Below are 18,535 nucleotides of genomic sequence, written 5' to 3' on the forward strand. Positions count from 1 at the left end.
TAGAGTCAATTTTGAGTCATTTAAGTTAGGATGGGCAACACCAAAGATAAACAGGATGTGAGGTTGTATGTGGATAGCGGTGGTAGGGGAAATATGGGAAAAAGGAATCAAGTTATCTTTAAGAATGACAGAGTAGATTGTGTCAAAAATTTTCACGTTGGCACAACTCAAGGCGTGTACATGGATATCTAATCAAGAATATACAGTTGATATTACATACCCCCAATGGTATATGGACCCTAAGGAATGCTTGAGATCTCTCAGTAAGTAGAGGAGAAAGGGAAGGTGAAATAGATGGCAAAAGGACAGTGTGAGATTATGAGATATTGTTTAGGTAGGCTGCAATTTTTTGGGTAATGTTTATTTATAAGGGTGTTCGCTTAACAGGAGCAGTAGTGGTATTTAGTGAAGGAACCAATTAAGTATATGGTCTAATAAACTGTTCGGACTGATATTACTAACTTTATCTCTTTAGTAGATAATTTTTTTTTGTGGTTTGCAGGGAGGAAAACACGAGTCACATGATGGAATGAAAGTATAGATAATATTGACTCAAATGTATATTTGTATTTTGTACGAAATGATTAACATAAAGGAGGGTAAACTGGCTTAATAAACTATGAATCTAACTGAATGTAATAGAAAGATAGCAAAGATAAGAAACTATGTGATATGTATAATAGGGATTTTATCAAAAAGATGTATTTTAGTTGGGGGTGTTGTTAGGGGATGAGCCCTTTATGATATTTATTTTGCTGTCTAGTATTGGTTTGGAGTACAGGAAGCTGGTAAAGAACTTTTTAAGGTAAAAGGATTGAGACACCCCTAAAGTGTCTCAATTATTTAATTTATTCATTGTTGAGAAAAAAAAAAGAATTGTTAGAGATGGTGAAAAATGGGGTTTATCTCAAAAGGCAAGTCATTTTACGAAAATTATAAAACTCATAGTATTTTACGAAGGTTTTGAAACCTATGGTATTTTACGGAAATTCTTAAACTCCTGATATTTAATCGAAGTTCTGAAAGTCTTTTCCTAAAATTTAAAATTTTTTCAAAAAACACGTTTCCTAAGGATGATTTAAAGAAAAAAAACCTCCGACCCTAGATAAATGAGTTAATAAAAGTTTTAACTTGATGTGAAAATAAACCTGTTAATATAATTTTTGTTGTAGTGGTTTGTCCACCTGTTAATATAACTTTTTCCTGTAGTGGTTTGTCCACCTTTTAGTGTTTTAGAGATGTGGAAAAAGGGCATAGGGATATATTTGGATTCTCATAGCAAACTGGATTAATGCTACCTCTCATAGAGAAAAGTTCCATATTACTTCTGCCACTAAACGTTGGACATACAAGAATCAAACTCCATTTATTGTTCAGATTAAAACTCCTGGAATTCTTCATCCTCAGAAAATATCAAATTGAACTTAAGCTTTGGATCGCACAAGCTCTGATCCAAGGGAAAAAGGTTCATGATTAAAACCATATATATGTGTGTGCTCGAGGCTATATCAACTTTTTACCTCACTGTAATCATGTCCAAAAACATGTTTTATAAGAAAAAAACAAAAGATATAAAAAATATATTTAAGAACTGTAGTGTGTAAAGGGTGTGCATGAATTGCAAAATGCATAATACAGCTGTGTAAGTAATTAGTTATACACTGTTAATTGAATTGGGTTTGTAAACAGTAAGAATAATATTAATCAAACCACACTATAATAAAGTGCCAGGCCAAGCTGACGTCCATAAAAAAAATAATAAAAAGCAACAACATGAAAAACACATTTTATGTACACTACCTCTCCATGCAAATCCAAAATATTTTGACCATGCACGCGTCTTCTGTGTCAAGGCTTTTTACGCGATATCCCGTACCAAGAGAACTTAACATCATAATGCATATATTTAGTCAGAAGCTTTAGCAATGCTATAAATAGGCATCAAGTTTTGGTCATTTATCATAAACTTTTCCTCTAAAAACATTAGCCAAAGTACTTCTCCTTAGTTTCTTCCTTTTTCAGTTACAAAACTTTTCCAAATCATGGGTTACACCCCATTTCTTCTGTTGTCAAATCTTCAAAGCTCTTGGCCTTCTTTGCTTGCGATAATCACCTGCTTCATGATTATGATCAAAACCCTAAGGTCTAACTTCACAGAGAGTTATTCCAAGAAACAGAAGCCAAACCTCCCTCCAGGTCCCAAACCATGGCCTATAGTAGGCAACCTTCCTGAACTGCTTGCAAAAAAACCTGCATATAAGTGGATACATAATCTCATGAAAGAAATGAACACTGAAATTGCATGTATCCGCTTAGGAAATGCCTATGTTATCCCAGTCACATCTCCCACCATTGCTACTGAGTTCTTGAGAAAACAAGATGCAACTTTTGCATCAAGATCACTAAGCATGTCCACTGAACTCATCACTAGTGGATATTCAACAACAATTTTTGCGCCCTTTGGGGACCAGTGGAAGAAAATGAAGAAAATCGTAACCAAGGATTTGCTCTCTCCACACAAGCACCTATGGCTTCACGACAAAAGGACTGAAGAAGCTGATAACCTTATGTTTTACGTCTACAACAAGTGCAAAATGGTGAACGATGGTATTTCTGGCCTTGTGAACGTTAGGACTGCTGCAAGGCATTATTGTGGCAACCTTATCAGAAAAATTACTTTTAATGCAAGGTATTTTGGGGAGGCTAGAGAGGATGGAGGGCCCGGTTTTGAGGAAGTAGAACATGTCGATTCCATCTTTGATTTGCTCAACTACATTTATTCCTTTTCTGTTTCTGATTATATGCCATGCTTGAGGGCACTTGACTTGGATGGTCACGAGAAGAAAGTGAAGGAAGCTTTGAGCATCATCAAGAAGTATCATGATCCCATCGTTCAACAGAGAATCAAACAATGGAACGATGGATTAAAGGTTGATGAAGAGGACTGGCTTGATGTTCTCATCTCTCTGAAAGACTCCAACAATAACCCATCCTTAACACTGGAAGAGATCAATGCACAAATCATAGTAAGATACTTCACTTTTCTCTTACTTTGTTTTTTCGTACTTATACTAACACGTAAATGCAAATCATATTTCATGCGGGAGAGGGGTTTATAAACATACATTTATTCTCTTTTTCCATCCACTTTCACCTTCTTTCCTTTCTATCTTTCTCCTCTTTTCTTCTCAGCTCTATCAGTTTCTCGTTTTACCCTTTTCTTTTAACCTCCGTATAATTAAAAGTTTGTAAGATGGATTGGGATCATGTACGGTAGTTATAGATCATATACAATAATGTCTGATTTGGCTACATTTCATGCATGTTATAAAGATGAAATTTGAATTAAATATTCAAACTCTTTGTAGGAATTGATGCTTGCAACGGTGGACAATCCATCAAATGCTTTTGAATGGGCACTTGCTGAGATGATTAACCAACCAGAGTTGCTCCATCGAGCTGTTGAAGAATTGGACAGTGTGGTAGGAAAAGACAGGATGGTCCAAGAATCAGATATACCTAAGCTAAACTATGTGAAGGCTTGTGCAAAAGAAGCATTTCGTCTTCATCCCATCGCACCTTTTATTCCTCCCCATGTCTCTATGAGTGACACCATGGTGGGAAATTACTTCATCCCTAAGGGTAGCCATGTACTGCTAAGCAGACAAGAACTTGGAAGAAACCCAAAAGTGTGGAATGAACCCTACAAGTTCAAACCTGAACGCCACCTCAAGAGTGATGGAGATGATGTGGTTTTGACGGAACCAAATTTGAAGTTGATATCATTTAGCACAGGAAGGCGTGGGTGTCCCGGAGTGATGCTTGGAACCACAATGACAGTGATGTTATTTGCTAGACTGCTCCATGGCTTCACTTGGACTGCACCACCCAATGTTTCAACCATCAACCTCTCTGAGTCAGACCATGATATCCTTCTTGCACAACCACTTTTGGCAGTTGCTCACCCAAGATTACCACCACAGCTATACCAACTCTAAATTAAATCCATATTTAATTTATATAGACGCTGATATTTTAAAATGAAGCAATAGTTAATTGATTCAAATAAATCACAAAGGGAAGAAATAAATGAATGTATATGTAATAAATAAAAATTTGTTTGAATTTTTCTAATTAGTCCATGTTTTTAACACACAATAATAAAGTTAGTACTTATTAAAGTTATTGTTACAATAGCATTCATTTAACTATGAACTTGTATTGTTTATCTCAAATACTAATATTATGAATACCTTCTAACTTTTGTGACGAGATGTTAAATATAACATTATTACACTGCGGAATTGTTCAAATTTTTTCGAATATGACTTGGATTTAAATATATTGAAATAACTAAATAAAAATCATTATTTCTTCCTGTTTTGGGGTGTTTTTTTTAGGTCCTAAAACATAGTTGGGTTTGTGTAAAGGGTTGGGATACCTTTTTTTATCCTTCTTAATTTAATTTCATTCTTTATTAATAAAAAAAAAATTAAATAAAAATCATGTTCCATAATTCTAGGAACTATTATTTTTAACTGAATACTAAAATATTTTATCAACTAACTAATTCATTAATAACACAATAATATGCTATTAGCAATTGATTAATTCACTTCTTCGACTTGGAATTAAAACTTTACATCATTTAAGTTGTAGGAATAGCATGGTGTAATTAATTGATCAACAACTATTTTTTTATTAACAAAGAATAAAATTAAATTAAAGAGAGGTTTCAAAACCTTTATACAAGCTACATAAAATTCTACACACCAGTATTAAAAAGCTAAAACAGAAAACAGATTGGCTAAAATGACACAAGCCCATCCCATTCTCCTTCTAAAAAATATGATGTTGTAAAGCTCCACTAACAATTATTTATCAATTTATATTGAGAAAATAATATGTGGAAATGGACCTTCAATGGAGATGGAGAAGGGGGGCTCTGGAGTGGGAAGTTGCATTGTATGAAAACTTAATCAATGACATAAATGATATTCAAATGTGAAGATAAAAATGAAAGACAAATAGATATGGAAAAAAGAGTATACACTTTATGTGTGTATATAAGAAATTTTGAAAAATTAAAGCATTATCTTCACTACAAGAAACAAGAGAAATAGTATGGGTGCTAAAGAGACACAAACAGTCAAAAGTTCACACAAAATCGCTTTTAGCATAGGATCAAATGGAATAAATGCCATGATGCTAGCACTATTGTAGGGTGGAACTGAACAATTGACATAATATTAAAACAACTACTATAGAGAATTGTAATTGCATATAAATAATTGTCAATAATAATCCTAAAAATAGACATTAGTGTAATAATATTGGTAAATAATAATTAAATAATAAAATACATTACATATGGATTTTGGTAGTGATAATTCGTAGATAATGCTATATACGGATTTTAGCTGTTATGTTTTTTTTTTAGTTTGAATTCTCGTATAAATCAAGATATCAAAGTCATACCTAATGGTTTAACTTTGGCATGGAGGATTCTCAAAGGAAGAGTACCAACAAGAGATAATTTTCGAAGAAGAAAGATAACATTAACATCAATCTTATGCCTTTTATGTAACCAGGAAGAGAAAACAGTAAGTCATCCCTTTGGGGTATGCATGGTATCTTTCAAGGTATGGTCAAAGGTGTCTGAATGGGTAGAGATACAATCTGCATATCACCATGATATGAAACATCATTTGCATCTGTTTGTATTATTTCAGTTTAATGCAAAAAGGAACTGAGCTTGAAAAAGGGGTGTGGGTAGTGGTTGTATGGAGCATTTGGAACCATAGAAACGGAGTGATTTTTAAAGAAGGGAAGGTGAATGTAGAGGAAATTGTAAGTCTGGCTCAACTACAAGCGTAGAATTGGATGAGGAGAAGAATAAATAAATTTCAATTTTTTTATTCTAATTAGGTGTTATACCCCCTTAATTTTGAATTCAATCGTTAACATGAGTTTGATTTGTGAGTTATGATGTTTTGTATAGATAGGAGTATAAATAGATGTTGCTATAATTAATTAGTGTGTGTTGTGATGCAGATGATAGGTTAGACAACACAATATTCAATTCATGGTGGCAGCATCCAACATTACGTAGCACTGAAACAGTTTTGTTCTATTTTGGGCACGAGAGGGAGTTGTTTTTGCAGTTGCTGGACCTGAATGAAACTTGGGAAGAATGGAGTAAAGGTGTGATGTAGATCAAGACTGGAAGTGTTATTATGCAGTTGTTTAGAATTATGTTATGGAGCTGGAGTGGAAGTGGAAGGAAGATGGAATATATGGTAATGTAAAGGGAGCAGTTTGAATTATTTGGGAGAATTCATCTTACATGCAATCAAACTCATACACACAACAACCTTAATGATTACCCTGTTCAGTATAAGCACCAGCTTGGATCCAAGCATATCTTGGAGCATAGGGAGAATGAAGGAGCAACTAGCATGGAGACACAATCTACATTGATGATTACAACGGGGGCAACTATGCGCTGGCATGGACTGAAGCAGCCAAGGAATCCAAGAACAGATGGCCATCATACATCACTCAGGCCCCATCCAACCTGGAATGAAATTGATTTTTCTTTGGAGGAACCATATGGTGGCATGCTCATATTGAATGGATAAGAGCCACTATCTATGGTGCTATGTTCTTACCATCATAACCTCACTCTTCTTGTGTTGATGATGTGTACACCAAGCCATTGACAAGGTACTACATCCGCATATCAACCGGACAAGCTATGGATGTATTGTTGCATGCCAACCATGAACCTTTTCATTTTTCTAGTTGCAAAGGCATTCTTAAGTGGTGTTGGTGTATACTGCATTATGCAGGAGCCTGTTGCATAATCTGCGGGAAGTAAACTTTATCAAATGCTATGTTCTTTTTTGTTTTTGGCAGTAGTTTGCCGTGTCTATGAATATGAAAGCAAGAGAGAGAGGTTGCATACAGTTGTATAAGGGTTAAAGCCACTTCAGAAATGTCCATTTTTTATTCTTTGTTGATAAAATAATATCATAATAATTTATGATTTCTAGAAAAATAATTAAATAAAAAATAATTTTAAAGATAAAAAAATTATTATTTTTAAAGAAATAATTAAATAAAAATTAATTTTAAAAATAAAAAATAATTAGTTGATATATTAACTAATTTAGATAATTAGATATCAATTAAAAAATTATTTATCAATAACAAAAACTAATTTAAATATTAATAATTTTTGTAATCTCAAAAAAAAAATATAATTTAGTAAATACAACAATTAATTATTTTTGTCTATTTCTATTTAATAGTAGTTTATCAATAAAAAATTTCGATTATTTGTTGAGTTATTTTGCAGGACTGTAAGTTTTTCATGCATTGAAAAATGTCCTGAATTTTCTCAACTTTATTTTATTATATTAATTTTTTATATAAAATAATTTTAGTATACAGATTTATCTCGTTTGAATTTTGTTTTGGGCTAAACCGTGTCTTCTAGCGTGTTAATGTTACACATATGTATTCTTTAATAACAACCAAAAAAAATATAAGGTAAATATGTTATCCTGTGGATGATACCACTTTCCATTATCAATTTTAAAATGAAAATTTATCACTATGACAATTATGAATTAATGATTTTGCTTCACGTAATGTTCCTGATCGTTACACTTTGTCATACTAAAAGTTTTTATAAATTTTATTAAGGTTTTTAAATAATAATTTTTTTAAAAGAATTTAAAGTCTAATTAAAATGAGAAGCTAGTTTGAGTAACTTATCATAAAATGACTTTTTTCGAAAAGTAACTTTAATTATTCTAAATAAGCATAAATTATTTTTTTGAAATTCTATAAAAAGTAATTACAAGATTATTTGCATTAGAAATTTTTTAATGAATAAAAAGTGAGCCACATAGTATCACAATAATGCATATTTGAGAAATTATATAAACGCTTTGCACTAAAACTATAAAAAAAATAATTAAAACGTGAATGGGAACATATTGATTTGGACCACGTATGTGTGTTTTTGTCTACTCCTACTCCATAAGTGTCGTACTTCATGCTTACGAGGTCCATTTAAATTTCAATCCTCGCATTTTTCTATTGGTTGTTTGTCAATAATGATAGTTTATATATTTTTTATAAAAAAAAATTAATTAATTAAATAAAATATTTTAAGAGTGTCAATATTGTTAATATAGTCTCACATGGTTTAATGGAACGATGGTAGATGTGTTAGAAGTTTTTGCCTCAGCACAAGTAAATGTTAGGTCTTGGATTGCTGCAAAGTCTTGCGAAGTTTATTTTTTCTACCCTGTTGGGTTATGGATCCTTTGACCTGTATACGACTGATTCAGTAAAGCTAGTTATCGCTTGATTTGGTTGGTCCTTTGTCTAACGGTTTTGCGTGCCAAGTTAGGAGTTGGATTCTCTGTGTTCTTGTAAAAGGGTTGGACCACCTGAAGTGGTTTCCATTTATTTATTTTTTATTGCTGATAAAAAAAAAGAGTCGATGTCAATGATAGTTTATATTTTTTTTCTCATCTATTGAAGTACTTTTTAAAAACAAAATAAAAAAAATAAGTTTCTAAATTAGTTTCTATTATTGTTAAATAGTTTCTAAATTGGTATCTAATTAGCAACCAATGTTTTAACTACCAATTATTTAGAGCAACCAATGTTTTAACTACCAATTATTTAGTTTCTAAATTTGGTTTCTAAAACCTTGGTTGCTAATTAGATACCAATTTAAGAATTATTTAACAATAATAGAAACTAATTTAGAAACTAAAATTTTGTTTAATTTTTAAAATGGTCTCTAATTTATTTACTATTGCAACTAATTATTTTGGTTTCTAAAAATTAATTTCTATTTCATGATTTTCTTGCAGTGAGAACACCGACTTTTAAAGTAAACAAGATAAAAAGGAATTTTCTTCTTAAATTTATATAAGACCGTTTATATAATAATTCTTGAATTTTCAATAACAATGACTTTTAACCAATAATATGTTGGGCCATCAACTAACAAATCAAAATTACACAAAGACAAAAAGATCAGTCTCCTCTATCTGCTTAGAAAAAAACAATTGCTGCACTAATATACAAAAATTACCTACAAACTTAGTGTTGACGGATTACCTTCCACCCAGCTTCACACCTTCTCCCGTATTGGTCCTTCACGTCAGATATGTGTCCATTATGTTTCCAACATAACCATGTTATTAGACCTACAACTAAAAGTTTTAACATTTTTATTATATTTTAACAATGTTTTGTATTTGTTTTACATCAACAATAGTCTTCTTTACTCGCGTTTGTTTTTTCAAATTACATTCTATTAATATTTTAATTTTAATTTATTAATCAAATTTCTTAAATAAAACAACATATGAAAATAAATTTTTTTTATAAACTACATAACAAAATTTAAAAACTTCAAAATGAAAGTGGTACATATAATCCCTATAATAAAAAAAAATAAGAAATGAAACATGCAAATGAAACTGTTGTATAAAATACATTTTTTACTTCTTTTTCTACCTAAATATGGAAAGTATATCATTTTTTTTTTAAACACAACACTTTTCATACACATAATTAACTCTGAAATGTTTTCAAAATCAATAATTTTAGAACAAAATTGTACCCTATAGTAAACAAAATGCACCATGTCGTCACCCATAATTCTTGTCTATCCCAAGCATCTTTATGCATGAACTTTTGACATATTGTACAACAAATATCTATTTTTCTTATGATTTGTAATAGTGTAGGTAGTTTCTTTGGTTATAGTAGGGTTTGTTTTGTGTGTATTGGTTAGACTAAAGACTGATTGTTTGAACACGGACATGATAGTAGGGGTTGGGTTTTGGAGTGGTTCGTCATTCCTTTCTTTTGAGATTTGGTTTAAAGGTATGAAGAGCCTGATTGAACACTTGCTGAGCAGGTTGGCTTTTGTCACTTTGTGTATAAGGGTTGGAACACCCTGAAGTTGTTGGAATTATAATGGCTTAAATAAGATGGGGAGAGGGTGAATTGTTTATCAAAAGATTTTCGCAAAGATTGAATATATCACAAATCACAAATTAAGCAATCAAGGAAAACAATCAACCAATGTAAAAGAAACTGTTTGTAGAATTTCAATCGGTTGAGACTTTGTTTTAACCGGTTGTTTATGGTAGTAACAAAAGCAAAATTAAAACAAACAGTTTATAATCAGTGAGAGAGAGAGTTAGATTACTCAACCAATTTATATTGGTTCACTCAATCTTGAGCTACATCTAGTTTCCAGAACAACCACTGGGTTCCACTAGTAACCAATCATAGATTACAATTCACACAACCACAAAGAAGTGATCTTGATACAACAATAACCACTCACCCTCTTTGCAAAATACACCCTTAGTCAGAACACCCTCTGATTTTACAGGATTTCCACACACTTTACAGATTTATAAAAGAACAAACACTAGTACAAAATGTATAAACAAGTGCGGTTTATTTAGTGCGGCTTTGCGCTCAAACGCTTTTGTAAAAAATGCAGTGACATTTTTGTAAGTAAGTTCATTTACAAGTGCGACTGTTTGTACAACCGCCATTTCTTCGGAAAAAATCTTGCATAGAACATCATTAATTCTTACGACTTTAAACAGGTTTGCCAAAGCTCCCAATGACATTCTGATGCGAAGTCTGAAAAATTCAAGAATCTTCCGTGAAGTTGTTGCTTCGTACACCTCAATGAAAGTTCCAACAAGAGACACTACAAGCTCAAAGCATTGATTGCTTCCAGAAATTCAAAGGAATTCCTCTACAGTGAACCCACACAAGTTTATCCACTACCTCAAAAGACTCAAACCAAGGAACTATAGAGTCAGAAATGTCGTTCAATCATTCTTTATTTTTTTCCATATAAGCTTTTCTACATAACCCTCCACATCACTTGATAATAAGACATACTTCGGATCTAGGTATCTTAGCCGCACAAAGTTGAACCCTCCCATAAGAAAACTCTCCTTCACTACCTTTATGTTTGAAGCTTTAGAAAGACTCCCGACAAAACAGTCCTCTAACACAACATGTTTAAACTATTTTATATGTAGTTCTTAAAAAAAAATCATTTATATTTTTGGTATTATATACGAGAAACTTTATCATTTTAATATAAAATTTTAAAGAAATTATCAAAATAAATAAATTGTAGAAAAATTATGAAATTAAATAAATCATGTTTGGGAAGCCACGATTTCACTTTTTTTATTTCTAACAAATACAGAAGTAATATTTGAGCTGCATAATTTCATTTTATATATTTTTTTATTAAAATTATGTTTGATATACAATGAACACACCAATCACTCCTGCTGTCACAATTATACTCTAAAACTTTGGCCTGCTTCCCAATACTGGTAGGATCAAATTTGTATCCTTCTGATACATCTCCCCTCATCCATATCTGTTAGCACCAACAGGCCTACAAAAAGCTGCATAATTTGTATCCTTCTGTTACTTAACTCGTGTACGTTGTTCATTCTTTCTTCACCACAATTTTATTAGTTTGCTCTGCGCCTCACAAGTACTTACACATTTTCCATTTGTTTTACATTGTTCCTCGCGACACGTCGCATGTCAATTATATTGATTTGAGCAATGATATATGGACAACTTGCTCCACTATACAACTCTTCATTGATGATATAAAAAAAAGGGTATTTTTATCATTTCATACAAAAGTTAAAATTTTAGGTAAAGAAAGAGAATTGTATACTGGAGCTAGATTGTCATTGTATAATTTTCCTACTGATTTTTACACCTCTCATCTTCCAACAACACACAGTATATTATAAAATATATCAACAATTATTTACAACTTCCATCAAATTTGAGATTTTTTTTTTCAAAAATAAATAAATTAAACAAATATAAAATATTTTAGAGTGTTTCATCATCAAATTTGGGATCTTCATAACAGTTCTTTAGTTTTATGCTTTTCGAGATTTTTTTTAATGTTAATAGAGAACTACCTTATTCTCTATCAACAGTTGGTGACAGAGAGATATTATTTTGTTTGTTTTTCTTGAAGATTATGCTGTTCATAACCTCTACTATACGTTATAGGGTTAGAATATCTTTAAAATATCTTTTTTTTTAAATTGTCACTACAAGAAAAAATATGAAATAGAAATCAATTTTAGAAAAAATAAAATAGTTACTATACTAATTAAATTAGAGACCAAAAACTAGAAAAAAAAATTGGTTTCTAAATTAGTTTCTTGTTAATAACGGTTTCTAAATTGATATCTAATTAACAACCAAGGTTTTAACTACCAATTATTTAGTTTCTAAATTTGTTAGAAAAAACGTTGATTGCTAATTAGATACCTAGAAACCATTTAACAATAATAGAAACTAATTTAGAAACCAAAAAATCTTTAGTCTCTTAAATTATCTTTAATTTAGTCACTATAGTAACTAATTATTTTTTGTCACTAAAAATTAGTTTCTATTTCATGATTTTCTTGTAGTGTATAGTGATAAAGGGTGTATATCAAATGGAAAATGGATAATTCAGTTGTGTAATTAATTAATTATGCAAGTAGATTCTCAAGGTTATTCTCTTTATCTGTTCTTAAGGAAGCAAACATATGTGAATGTGGATCAAGGATTAACGGAATCTGGGAGTGGAATTTAAGGTGGAGAAGGGGTTTTTTTTTCGCTTGGGAGGAGGATCAAGAAAGACAACTCTTAGAGACGATTACTAATAGGAGAATAGAGTCAGATATAAGGGATAAATGGATTTGAAAGGATAGAGAGACAACAGGATTTTTAGTCAAGTTTGCTTACGGTTTATTAATGGGAGAAGGAGGAGAGGAAAATTTGAGATTTTACAATTCTTTCTGGCGGATTAAAGCGTTGCCTTCAGCTCATGTCACAACTTGGAAGGTGATTGAAAACAGGGTAGCCACGAAGGTAGATCTAGAGAGATGAGGGATTCAGATTGAGAATAATATTTGCAGCTTATGCAGGCTATCAGAGAAGTCAACAAATCATCTTTTCTTCGGTTGCAGGGTTGTTTGGAGAGTTTGGAACCTATGTTATGACTGGTTACGATTGAATTCAGTTGATCTTATTGTTCCCGAGTCACATATTGAACATTTCAAGTTTTTGGATGCACCTAATTCAGTTAATTTTATTATGGATAATATTTGGATAGCTTTGAATAGCGAGATTTGAAGACACATAAATAATTGTTTGTTTAAAGGAGGAGTGATTGGTCATATCAAAGTATTTTCTCTAGCACAGGTCAAGGTTTGGTCCTGGATAATTCTAAGATACCATCAATGAGTTTCTCGTTCTCTGAATGGTGTCTAGAACTCCTGGTATGTATGTACTCGATTTAATAATTGTGCAGTATTTTGTCTTTGGTTCTGTTTTAGCGTTGGATAAGGAACTAGAGGATTAATATGTGGATTTTAGAAAAGAAGAGGGAAAGGAATTTTTATCTCTTGTTCTCGGTATGAGAGTTGGACCACCCCTTAAGTGGACCGATTTATCTTAATTGCTTATTGCCTATAAAAATAATAATTAATTATGCATTGTTAACTAATTTGTGTCCGAAAATAATACAAAAAATAATTGACGCCACACCATTTAACAATCCATTCTTTATTAACAAAAGTATTATTAAAAGATTATTTTTTTAAAAGAAGCATTTATTTCCAACGATGAAAACTTTAAGAACAAACAAAGGTACAGAAAATAAAAAAAAAAGTATAATAAATCACGAAAAATAAGGATATTTTTACATAAAACTTTCACTGTAATTTGGCAAGAAAGGTATCTTTTGTAAATATTTATTATTATTTACTTTAAATAGAAATAATAACTGGTTAAAAATAATAATTAATCGATTAGTTAAATAAAATATAATAAATATTTCTTCTTTTATTCTAACATAATAAATAATGGAAATATATAAATGTAAATAATAATTAACTATTTATAAATATATTTTTGTTACATTATAATAAAAATTAAAAAATAATAATAAATAAAATGAAATTCATATAATATTCTGTTAATATATGTTTTATATTAAAAATTAAATAATTAAAATAAAAAATTAAAATTAATTAATTGAAATATTAAAATGGCTTATTTTACTGTATCTTTTTCTTGATTGAAAATTTATTTTAACTTTAATTTATATTTTTGAAAACTAATTTTTTACATAAACTATTTAAAAAAATATCTTACAATAGCACTCTAAATAATAATATTAAAATGTAAAAATAAATTAACACACTACACACATTTTATGTACTCTTCCACTCCATGCAAATCCAAAAAAGTTTAACCATGCACGTGGTTTTGGCTTTTCACGATATATCCCGTACTAAGAATTTAACATCATAATGCATATCTTTAATATTCGTATGCAGCAGCTTTAGCTGTGCTATAAATAGGCATCAAGTTTTGGTCATGGATCACCCTTTTTCTCTAAACACCTTAGCCAAAGTACTTCTTCACCTTTCTTTCTTTCCTTTATCAGTTACAAAACTTTTCCAAATCATGGGCTACACTCCATTTCTTCTGTTGTCAAATCTTCAAAGCTCTTGGCCTTCTTTGCTTGCGATAATCACCTGCTTCATGATTATGATCAAAACCCTAAGGTCTAACTTCACAGAGAGTTATTCCAAGAAACAGAAGCCAAACCTCCCTCCAGGTCCCAAACCATGGCCTATAGTAGGCAACCTTCCTGAAATGCTTGCAAACAAACCTGCATATAAGTGGATACATAATCTCATGAAAGACATGAACACTGAAATTGCATGTATCCGCTTAGGAAATGCCTATGTTATCCCAGTCACATCTCCCACCATTGCTACTGAGTTCTTGAGAAAACAAGATGCAACTTTTGCATCAAGATCACTAAGCATGTCCACTGAACTCGTCACTAGTGGATATTCAACAACAATTTTTGTGCCCTTTGGGGACCAGTGGAAGAAAATGAAGAAAATCGTAACCAAGGATTTGCTCTCTCCACACAAGCACCTATGGCTTCACGACAAAAGGACTGAAGAAGCTGATAACCTTATGTTTTACGTCTACAACAAGTGCAAAATGGTGAACGATGGTATTTCTGGCCTTGTGAACGTTAGGACTGCTGCAAGGCATTATTGTGGCAACCTTATCAGAAAAATTACTTTTAATGCAAGGTATTTTGGGAAGGCTAGAGAGGATGGAGGACCCGGTTTGGAGGAAGTAGAACATGTTGATTCCATCTTTGATTTGCTCAACTACATTTATTCCTTTTCTGTTTCTGATTATATGCCATGCTTGAGGGCACTTGATTTGGATGGTCACGAGAAGAAAGTGAAGGAAGCTTTGAGCATCATCAAGAAGTATCATGATCCCATCGTTCAACAGAGAATCAAACAATGGAACGATGGATTAAAGGTTGATGAAGAGGACTGGCTTGATATTCTCATCTCTCTGAAAGACTCCAACAATAACCCATCCTTAACATTGGAAGAGATCAACGCACAAATCATAGTAATATACTTCACTTTTTCTTGGTTTGTTTTTTCGTACACTTATACTAACACGTAAATGCAATTCATATTTCTTGCGGGAGAGGGGTTTATTTATAAACATACATTTATTTTCTTTTCCATCCACTTTCACCTTCTTTTCTTTCTATATTTCTCCTCTTTTCTTCTCACCTCTATCAGTTTCTCGTTTTACCCTTTTCTTTTATCCTCCATAGAATTAATAGTTTGTAAAATGGATGGGATCATGTACGGTAGTTCTAGATCATATACAATATTTTCTGATTTGGCAACATTTCATTTCATGCATGTTGTGGAGATGAAATTTGAATTAAATATTGAAACTCTTTGTAGGAATTGATGCTTGCAACAGTGGACAATCCATCAAATGCTTTTGAATGGGCACTCGCTGAGATGATTAACCAACCAGAGTTGCTCCATCGAGCTGTTGAAGAATTGGACAGTGTGGTAGGAAAAGACAGGATGGTCCAAGAATCAGATATACCTAAGCTAAACTATGTGAAGGCTTGTGCAAAAGAAGCATTTCGTCTTCATCCCATTGCACCTTTTATTCCTCCCCATGTCTCTATGAGTGACACCATGGTGGGAAATTACTTCATCCCTAAGGGTAGCCATGTACTGCTAAGCAGACAAGAACTTGGAAGAAACCCAAAAGTGTGGAATGAACCCTACAAGTTCAAACCTGAACGCCACCTGAAGAGTGATGGAGATGATGTGGTTTTGACGGAACCAAATTTGAAGTTGATATCATTTAGCACAGGAAGGCGTGGGTGTCCCGGAGTGATGCTTGGAACCACAATGACAGTGATGCTATTTGCTAGATTGCTCCATGGCTTCACTTGGACTGCACCACCCAATGTTTCAACCATCAACCTCTCTGAGTCAGACCATGATATCCTTCTTGCACAACCACTTCTGGCAGTTGCTCACCCAAGATTACCAACACAGTTATTCCAACTCTAAATCAAATCCATATTTAAGTTATATAGGCGTTGATATTTTAAAATGCAGCAATAGTTAATTGATGCAAATAAATCACAAAGGGCCGAAATAAATGAATGTAAATGTAATAAATAAAAACTTTGTTTGAATGTTTCTAATTGTCCATGTCTTTAACAGAGTAATATAGAATAAAATTAAATTAAGAGGGACATTTTAGAAATGTACCAACACATACAAAACAAAGGTAGATAGTAGGGGTGATAAAGCGGGTCGACTGTCTCGCATAGGCCCGCCTGCATACAAAATGCGGGTTGGTTTTCATGATGCGTCTCACATGCGGGTTGGTCCGCGGGCCGACTCGTTTTTTTTTTTTGGAACGTAGACGAGGAGTGGAGACAGTAGCGGAGCGGTAGTAGCGCGCAACATTTTCAGACGAAGCCATGCAGAGTCGTAAGCGGAGTGAATGGCGGCGTTGCAAAGGAGAGTGCGTGTTGTGTGCGAACAGCGTAACTGTGTTGTGTTTTGAGTTCAGTTTAGGAGTGCATTTTATTGTTCAATGTATTTTTTTTAGCATGTTAGAGAGTTTAATTCTCATTTAATTGTGATCGTCTAACTTGTGTTAGACGGTTTAATGATATGATTAGATTGTCTAAGGGTTAGACACTCTAATCCTCCTTAACTATGAGTATCTAACCATTGTTAGACAATCTAATTCTCATTTAATTATGAATGGAAATTTGTTTTTAGACAATCTAATGATAATTAGACTCTCTAAGTATTATATACTTAATCCTCATTTAATTGTGACTGTCTAACTCATGTTAAAAAGTCTAATTCTCATTTAATTGTGATTGTCTAACTCATGTTGCACGGTCTAATAATAATTACATTGTCTAAGGGGTAGAAACTTTAATCCTCCTTAATTACCATGTTTAGACGGTCTAATGATAATTACACCATCTAAGTATTACATACTTTATTTATCATTTCATTGTGACAACATTTAATTCTATTCCTAGCACTCAAATATGTTAAGTATTATTGATTAGGTTAGAACCCTAAAAATACTTGTTGAAGATGGATGAAGCCTCTTCTCTACCTAGTGTTAGTGTGTGTTTGATGTAGAAAAATAACTAGTTTGTTGTAAAGTTTGTAATAGGTTTAGATGATCTTGTATGTAGGCTTGTATTTGTGTAAGGTTGCCTTTTGCTGTATGACCCATCCTAGATGCCTAACCAAGTCTAGATCAAGCACATGATGTGGTTAAAGGGTTTTTGAAAAGCTTTTAAAAGTGCTCTTAAAAGTTTTAAATCAGTGCAAAAATAAATCTGTTTTATGGAGAAAGAATCGGTTTATTTCTTCTCTGTTAAAAGGGCTTTTCTAAAATTCTGTTAGGGCACCACAAGCAAAGCATAGTTAGTTATTTCAGTTAAAGCTGAGCTGGCCTGTTTGCTATATTTTAATCTGTTTCACTGTGAAAGAACAAGTTTATTCTTTGGTCAGCTGAAAGGTTTTTTTTCAAGTTAGTTAGGGCACCAAAGGTACAACTCAGACAGTTATTTCAGTTAGCTGAGTTGGCGGTTTTCACAAAATAAATCTGTTAAGTTCAAAAATGAATCTGTTGTTTTCATAACTGCTTTTCAACTGTTTTTTGAAAAGAAGTTAGAAACTGTTTTCTATATAAAGAAAAGTCTCTCTCACATGAAAAGGGGCCGAGCAATTACGTTTTTGACAGAGATCAAACATTTTCCATGTGAGAAGAAGGATTGAAAGTTTTTTGAAAGGTTTTCCAAAGAGATTCTCAAGTGTGCTTGTTCTAGGAAACCTTTGATCTTGGTGAAGGTGCTGGTGCAGTTCTGCAGCAAATTGAACTACTGGTTTTGAGTTCTTGCATCTTCTTTTCAGGTGTAATCTTTCCTTTATTCTGGTTTGTAAAGGTGTAAGTGTTAGTCACTCCTTGATAGGGTTTCTTGGAGTGCAAGGTGTGCTGAAATAGGGTTTTTCAGCATTGATTG

The 18,535-nt window shown here is 32.3% G+C and overlaps 2 protein-coding genes across 2 annotated transcripts; both read left to right on the forward strand.

Moving 5' to 3' along the window:
• The first annotated feature begins 1,945 nt into the window (after window positions 1-1,945).
• LOC137831565 (isoleucine N-monooxygenase 2) lies at window positions 1,946-4,181 on the forward strand. Its single transcript, XM_068639291.2, has 2 exons — window positions 1,946-3,026; window positions 3,369-4,181. The coding sequence occupies exons 1-2, from the start codon at window positions 2,043-2,045 to the stop codon at window positions 3,996-3,998; spliced, it is 1,614 nt and encodes a 537-aa protein (XP_068495392.1). The 5' UTR covers window positions 1,946-2,042; the 3' UTR covers window positions 3,999-4,181.
• A 10,332-nt stretch (window positions 4,182-14,513) lies between these two features.
• Window positions 14,514-16,639, forward strand: LOC137833099 (isoleucine N-monooxygenase 2). The gene is made up of 2 exons (XM_068641472.2): window positions 14,514-15,561; window positions 15,912-16,639. Exons 1-2 carry the CDS (start codon window positions 14,578-14,580, stop codon window positions 16,539-16,541), a joined length of 1,614 nt encoding a protein of 537 aa, XP_068497573.1. The 5' UTR covers window positions 14,514-14,577; the 3' UTR covers window positions 16,542-16,639.
• The last annotated feature ends 1,896 nt before the right edge of the window (window positions 16,640-18,535 follow it).

Source organism: Phaseolus vulgaris, chromosome 6, assembly GCF_051622355.1.
Source record: "Phaseolus vulgaris cultivar YP4 chromosome 6, ASM5162235v1, whole genome shotgun sequence".
Lineage (NCBI taxonomy): Eukaryota > Viridiplantae > Streptophyta > Magnoliopsida > Fabales > Fabaceae > Phaseolus > Phaseolus vulgaris.

Excerpts from the sequence above, each read along its gene's own strand:
- LOC137831565 (XM_068639291.2), top strand. The coding sequence starts at position 2,043 with ATGGGTTACACCCCATTTCTTCTGTTGTCAAATCTTCAAAGCTCTTGG. Across the intron at positions 3,027-3,368 it reads AGATCAATGCACAAATCATA|GAATTGATGCTTGCAACGGT; the intron begins GTAAGATACTTC and ends AACTCTTTGTAG.
- LOC137833099 (XM_068641472.2), top strand. The coding sequence starts at position 14,578 with ATGGGCTACACTCCATTTCTTCTGTTGTCAAATCTTCAAAGCTCTTGG. Across the intron at positions 15,562-15,911 it reads AGATCAACGCACAAATCATA|GAATTGATGCTTGCAACAGT; the intron begins GTAATATACTTC and ends AACTCTTTGTAG.